Source organism: Acanthisitta chloris, unplaced genomic scaffold, assembly GCF_000695815.1.
Source record: "Acanthisitta chloris isolate BGI_N310 unplaced genomic scaffold, ASM69581v1 scaffold6856, whole genome shotgun sequence".
Classification (NCBI taxonomy): Eukaryota; Metazoa; Chordata; class Aves; order Passeriformes; family Acanthisittidae; genus Acanthisitta; species Acanthisitta chloris.
The window spans coordinates 43,210-50,922 of NW_008678697.1; the positions used below are offsets into that span (position 1 = coordinate 43,210).

The following is a 7,713-nucleotide window of genomic DNA, read 5'->3' on the forward strand; positions in this document are numbered from 1 at the left end:
AATGAGCCTAGTGTGTCTCCATATGCAGATTTCCATGCTAAATCATTAACTGGGTGTGGGAAAGAATAGCATTATAGAAAAAAAAAAAAAAAGAAGAAAAATCAGTGTAACATTTTTAAAGCAAAGGTAAAAGCCCCCTAGCAGCCTGTAATTTTTACATGGATCTCATTGTTGAAGATTATAAGCACTTGATAAGCATTTGCATAACACCTAGCCATTATCTGATGGGGAAAAATTCCTTAATTTTATAGAGGGGAAACTGGGGAAGAGATTATAAACCCACCTCCAGTTACCTGAAATGCTGCTTCCTACTAACTCTATCAAACTCCTTAAAGATCAAAAGCCATCAGCAAAAGATCAGAAAATGGGAACTGGGTCTCTCAAGGCAAAGGTGAGCATCCAAACCATTAGATCACCTTTTCTTTAAATCAGCTATGCTGAAAGTCTGATCCCTGAATATCCTGATCACTACAGTCAGTATAAATACAAAGAAGTTTCCCCTACACAGTGCTCCTCAAAGCAGCTAGTCGTCTAGACACATTGCACAAAGCACTGGAGCAAGTGGGTTATTCCCAGCAGGAGTTTTTGCAGCAATTAACATCAGGACTGAAGCAGTGCATGTTGCACACAACCACTGAGCATCATCCAGGCAGTTCATAAGGAACGTTGGGGTGTGAGAATGAGATTTTGTCAGAAACACTTATCACCTGTTACTAGAGTCCAAAATCCATCAACCGTCACCTTCACTCAACTTCCCAATAAATGGAATGATGCCTGTAGTGTAGCTGGGCCATGGTAGGGAGAGTTGGCCCAAATACAGTCACAGCCCCACACTGTTTTCAAAGATGAAGGAACAGAGTGACCACATCTCAAGGCACTGAGCTGGATTTATTCATTTGACTATATCAGTATCAAACTAGAAACCATCTGTTTAAGATCATCTATTAGACAGGTGCAGCATTAAATAACAGACATATGAAAAAGAGACCGTGCTTCAGAAAAGATTCAGTGTACAACATACACAGTATGCCATTTAACACAAATGCTTATAAAGAGTCAACCTAAGCATCAGAGAGTTTTATAAAAGTTTACGTTCTCATCCCATGGGATGTACAGAACTATGCAGTTTACATAGTTTTACTATCATCCAAAACATCATGTTTCAAATGTACGAGGCGCAGCAAGAACAATATAATTCCATTTCCATAGGAACATAAACATTGCTTGTCACTAATGACACACTTTCCAAACCACAGCACTCTCAGCAATTATACATGTGTACAATTTTAAAGTATTAAAAAGCAAGAGTCTGGAGCCTGCCCACTGTTACCAATAGAGAATAATATTTGATCTACCCTTGAAAACTATCACAGATATCCTTGTAGTAGCTGTACCATAGGAAGCATGTGGAGTCACTGTCCTGCTTTGTCAGGGCCAGCTTGCTGTGCTATTCCCAAAGCTAACTGATACAGCCAGGGAAGGATTCCCTCCACCCACAGAGAAGGGGACAGCATCCTGCTTAGCTCCCACAGGCCAGAGAAGATGCAAAGTTAAAACACATCAGTAACCAAGTGATGCTTTGACTCCAGAGACAGCTGATAGAAATTAGCTCAGCTTAAAGGAGGCCCTGATTTTCATTAAGAATGACCAGAGACTGGTCAAGTCTTATAGACAGAACCAGACTGAACCCATCTTTGGTTAAATCAAAACCTTTTTTTTTTCAGGGGTGGGAAGAGGGAGGGGAAGGAGGTTTTCTCTAGGGACAGCTCAGAGAGACTGACTCTTACAGTCCACATTCTCAATTGTTATTATAATATTTTTTCATGACATTATTTGCAAGCATATATTATAAGTTTTATAAAAGTGCAAGGCCCAGCACAGGAAGATATCCTGGATTAAGACATTCCCAGCAGTGTTCTTTTTTGCCATCTTGTTGGTCATCCAGCAGATGCACAAATATTGTTGCTTGGGATCAGCTTATCAGAGTCCCTAAGGGTTTAGCTTAATCATCTGTGCAATTAAACACTATTCACATTTGACAGCCTACAATGGCAATAGTTTTATGTACAAATCTGAAAATCAAGTCTTAAAATCAAGTTTTAAGAGGTAGAGGTTCACTTCTGACCTGTCAACATAAAATGTTACTGAGTCAATCATATTCTAAGGCTGGTGGTCCCCTAACAATATTGAAGTAACCAGCAAGAGCTCCAAGGTCTATGTAGAGTGATCTTTGCCTCTTTAGCAGGTCTGACTCTTCCATGCTTCCATTGCACAATGAGGAATCTAAAAAGGAAAGAGGCAAAGCATGTCATTATTGCACAAACAGCTATATCAGTTCATTTTCATGATTGTATATATTAGTGGAATAATTGGCCTAATATTTGATTTTATTTATCTGTGGTTTAGAAAAATTCATTTTTTAGGAAAACAAAAAAAATCTCATCTAAAATAAGGTACAGTAAATCAACCCACAGCTCCAAAGCAAAGAGAGGTAAGCAATTTACTAAAAACAGCAAGTGTATTCAACTATTTGAAAAATTAAAAAAAAAATCCTCCATCAGCTGGGACAGCTAGGCAGTTTCCTCATCCTCTGAGCTATAGTGCTAAAGGAGAGTTTGGTGCAAGAAAAAAACCGGCTAACTTTCTGCCAGCTGAGAATTCCCCTTCATCATGGGGCAATTTTTATCTTAACAGATGACATCATCTTTCTTTGGGTGTGACAATACAGAACAAATATAGGTCCATCAGACTCAGACTTCTTATTTCTTTTACATCAAAGTCTGAAGAAATTAGACCTGGTTTGCAATGGCAGAACTCCCCTGAACACTTGTATAATGAGAGTCTAGCTCTAGTTTAGTAGTCAAATTTTTTTTCATCTTCAAAAGAATTGATTCAGATGGCCTGAGCTGGTCAAAGGGTTATGCACACCCAAGGCAAAATCCAGAAAGAACAATGCCATCCTAGATAAGATTCTGTGATTCATTTAAGTGTTAAGTGAATTTGTTGCAACAATTATGCATTACAGCACCCAAAACTTTTCATAGGTATCTTTTCAAAGACTTATCTCACTCATATAAACCACCTGTCTAGGGTAAATCTTTAAATGCCTTTTGTCAGAACCCTCTCAACGTTATTTCATAAGTAGAAGAAAAGCAATTTGAAGCCTGTTAGCATGTTAGTAGCACTAAATCTCACTTGGGCTTGATACTATCCAAGGGCACACTGAGTTTTCTACCTGGTTAGTGTGGAAGGATAATTCCTTCATAAAGCACTTACCAACGCACAAGGGTGACAATGTTCTATCCTAAAGTCATTTTTGTTTTTAAAACAAAGGGCTTGTACTGCTGACACTCAACAACATTAGTTACGGTTTTGTGAGTTTCTTTTTCCTTAAGGAGGCAAAAAGTGTTGGATTTGGTGGTGGTAATTGTTGGACTTTGTTGTTACCAAATCAATAGTATCTATAAAACATCTCTAGTGCTGTGGCAAATTATGGCAATTTGGGACAGCAATCTATACTTCCTGAAGTGTCCTGAATGACCACCAGGGCTTTTTCAAGAGCCAGTCCTTCCAGAGCTGCAGAATTCAGGCTAAGTTCCTTCCCACTGAAGTCAATGGGTGTTTTATTTATGACTTAATGACCTCTGGGTCTGATCTCATCTGACTGGGATTTTCACTGGTCTCTTTCCAGAAGCTTTTTCAGTTTCGTTGGCTTTTGAACATTCAAATCAAGATAGGACACAAAGTAAGAGCTACAAAGTGCGAGGTAAGTAAGCCTGATCTCATTACCTGTAATGTTTTCTGGCAGCTGCAGATCCTTCCTTGCAAGTAGTCTTTTCCTTTCAAACAATGCAGAGTCCAGACTCTGACACCTCGGCTGCTCTTCTGGGGGTGGGTGTAAGGCTTCATGTTTCAGTAAGTCTGCTGCAGACAGCCTGTGATTAGGATTCCTTTCCAGAGCTGCTTCTAGCAACTCTCTCATGGAAGTGCTGCAGTCTTCAGCAATGTCCTCTAAGGGGGGAGCTTGCTTGTGTATCTGTTGGAATAAAAAAAAAAATCATTGAAACACTTATTCCAAAAACAATAGCAGAGGAACTTACAGATAACCACATGAGTTGTCTGGGAATTCCCCAATTACAACTCATCACTTCCTTAAGCTGGGCTGGTCAACTAGAACAGAACATGCAACTGCACAAAATCCACCTCTTTAAAATCTGATTTTATAAGAAATCTAAAAACTCACAGAAATTTCAAGAAAGCCTAAAAACCAGCACCATGTAAATTCACCAGATTTCTGTACCACGTTGGAAAAAAAAGAGAATCAAGCTACAGTTTTTATCTATCTGGAACGTCTACACAAAACAGACAAGTAGAAGACTGATGGGATTGTTTCAATCATGTCTCACACTGTTCTAACCCTGTCCTTGCAGTAAATCCAAGGCCTGTAAATTATAACACAAATCACAGAGATTTCTCCAGCTCAGCCTCTGTCTTCCCCTAAATGATCAAAAACCACTTCTTCCTTCCCTCCCCGGAAGCAAAAAGGATGATATCATCTCTCTGACAAGTATTTTGCTAGTTTTTATATGACTGGAGCTTTCCCATTAAGTACAGGAAAACCTTCAACTGAAACTGAGCTACAGCTTTGCTAAGGACACTTACAATATAGAGGTAGGATGGATATGCAGAACGAGGATATCTGTTCACCCAGGGTGGGATGCCAGTTTGCATATGAATGATAGTAGCTCCCATGCTGTAGATGTCTGCTTTTGTTGTGTGGCCTCTGCAGAGGATAACCTCAGGGCTCATGTAAATCTGTGAAGAATAGTGAAAAAAAAAAAAAAAAGATTAGTCAATAGGGGAAAACAACAAAAAAAATTAAAAGATTAGTCAATAGGGGAAAACAACAAGCAGAGATGAATTCGACATTTTGTGATCAGGGGAAAATCCCCTATAAACGGATGCATCCCACTAGTACCTGCAGGCCAAAGACCAAGCACCATCTGGGGAATAAGAGTTTTCTGCTCTGCACATTACTGCAGACATAGAGATGGCACCTGTACACATTCCAGGTTTGCCCTGCCCAGACAGGCCACAGTTCAGCAGCTGTGAGACTTAGCTGAGCTGTGAGAGACTGAGGTTCAAGCCATGGCTCTGCCTTGTTCAGCTGGGCAGCAGAAACCTCACCCCTCCACAGCAAGAGGAGGTGCCTGAACTGCCAGTTTGTTTTGTGGGGCACTGCTGGAACTGCTCCATTCATCTTGAACATCATGGGTGTGCACCAGGCTAAAGAGAGAGGGTGACCTGCACTGATAGCCACCCAGATGAGGGTAGGAGTCTACTCAAGTTCCTGTTACACTGCATACTACACAACTCTTCTGAGCAGAACTGACAGATCTTCCAGTCTTCCTTATTCTTCTTATCTAATAACCTGCATGTTGGGGCATTATCCTAAGAAATGGGATGATGAGGAACAAGCCAGGTCGAGGCAATGCATGAATTAAGACAGGTCTCTTAAGCCCTGCTGCATGCCCTTTCCACCAGATTACCCCCAGAGCCTCTTCGATCCTTTTTCCAGATCAAAACTTCTAATCTCTTCTAAATCAAAATACAGTTTCCTTCCAAACATTTCACTAAAACATATGAATTTGTCAAGACTCTGAAGAAGGATGTGGTGGGAAGCTCCTGGCAGCTCGGAGTGCAGCTGGAGGAGAACCAGACAGGCAGGATGCAGAAGGCACACCCCACACCTCTGCCACTGCCACTGGCCCAGGGAACAGGTTTCAACACAACACACAACTGGCCACAACACACCAGGCTAGCAAGCCACCCTATTTGCTTCTGGTTTCTACTTTTCCCTCACCCAATTTCCCTCTAAAGGAGTCAAACCAACTTTAATTAGTTCAAGTCACCCTGCCACAAAGAATCACATTAAAAGCCATTAACTGACACAAGGGCAGGAAGTTAAGTCATCACCACATGGTTTGACTACTTATTACCACAGATTGAGAACGGCTGTAGGGCTCACGCAAATTCCAAGGAATATTTGCCAGTAAATCACGTACCATATCTGCAAACAGAACATGCAACTGGAACTGTGTGCAAAGGTTCAGCTGCTTGTCTACCCAGTAAATCACATACCATATCTGCAAACAGAACGTGCAACTGGAAGTGTGTGCAAAGGTTCAGCTGCTTGTCTACAGCTGCTACTGACTCCTAGCCATTGTTTTCCTCAGGGCTAAGATAGAATCAGTGTATCTGCACCCTCCACCTTTAAGTCTGGTAAGAAGCAATGAAAAGAATTTCTAATTTCGTTTAAAAAAAAAAAGTCTTTGGCAAATACAGTGCAACTTGAGTGAAATCTAGATAAACAAAAAGCAGCTGCCTTCATGAGGCAAAAAGGATGCTGGCACAAGATCTTGTCTGCAGCTAAAGTGTGAAAATGTCAAGATGCACCTTGATGGCACAGGGACAAAAAGCAAAAATGAGATGTACATCAAAGCTCTGATTTCAGACTGGTCTAAGACTCTCTTGTCACCAAAGCAGACAGGTCAAGCCATGGATACCTTCCCGTTCTCATTCTTTCCAACTGCTGGACTGGCACTTGCCTGCCAGTCAGACCAGAGACACAGCCCAGCTGAAAAACAGCCCTTACTTCATGCTGTGCTAGGTTTAGTTTAGCATTCCCAAAAATGAATCACACATTCCACACTCAAACTTTAGCAGACGATTTTTTCCTCCTCTCAAATAGTTGTATCTGAAGCTGACACTATTTTAACAAAGTGACAGAAGCATAACAGAAAGTGTAGCAAATGCACAGAAAAAGTATTTCCTGCAGAAGTTTCATCACAACCACAGTTCATTGTGTGGCATGACAAGGCAGAAATCCTAGGTTTTTTATGCTACACCAATTAAACAAAATTTTAATTCTCTTTCAGTCATATTGCCCAGAATAGTAACTACTCTTTTGCATAAACACAAAGACAATACACTCCATTCAGACTTTCTATGCTATAGAAGAGAACAAAAATCCTGAACTCCCAGAGGACAACACACACAGGAGAAAGATAACTCCACCTGCTGCTTCCCTCAAGGACACAAGTCCCTGTCCATAGCAGACATAAGGGGAAGCAGCCAGCTCACAGGCACAATGCTGCATGGCAGTGACAGAGCCCTAACCACATGCAGAAACAGCACTCCTGGACAACTGCACCACTTCTTAAGGCTGCATGAGAGAGGGTGCAAAACTCAGGAGGGCTTTGGAGAGCTCTTACTTGGAAAAAAGTTCAAGAAAGCCAGACTACAGAGGGCATTTGTGGGTGACTGGATTAGGCACTGTGGAGAGGAAGAAGCCTAGAAGGAAGACTGTGAGCACAAAAGCCTACAGGAGCATCATAAACACTAAGTCTTTGACCAGTATCTGAAAATCTCCTTTCCCAGTGTTCTCTCTCCAATCTCACTTCTGGCCTGCGATGCTGTGACAGGATTGCTGCTTCCAAGGACTAGTCCAAGCAAGTCCAGAGGAGGCCACAAAGTTGATAAGAGAACTGGAATGAAGCCTAAGAGGACAGGCTGAGGAAGTTGAGGCTGTTCAGCCTGGAAAAGAGAAGGTTGCGTGGAGACCTCATAGCAACTTTTCAGTATCTGAAGGGCCTACAAGGGAGTCAGAGAGGGACTCTGTGTTAGGAATTGCAGTGATAGGACAAGGGGTAA

At 41.4% G+C, this 7,713-nt stretch overlaps 1 protein-coding gene across 1 annotated transcript in view; it reads right to left on the bottom strand.

Annotated features, from left to right (window-relative positions):
* Positions 1-1,830: 1,830 nt before the first annotated feature.
* Positions 1,831-7,713, bottom strand: part of MAP3K8 (mitogen-activated protein kinase kinase kinase 8) — a 16,468-nt gene continuing 10,585 nt past the window's right edge. The window contains exons 6-8 of the mRNA XM_009077007.1: positions 4,663-4,815; positions 3,790-4,036; positions 1,831-2,283 (exon numbers count right to left, since the gene is read on the bottom strand). Of these exons, the coding sequence (XP_009075255.1) occupies positions 2,150-2,283; positions 3,790-4,036; positions 4,663-4,815 (534 nt within the window). The 3' untranslated portion in view covers positions 1,831-2,149. The remainder of the gene's footprint in view (positions 2,284-3,789; positions 4,037-4,662; positions 4,816-7,713) is intronic.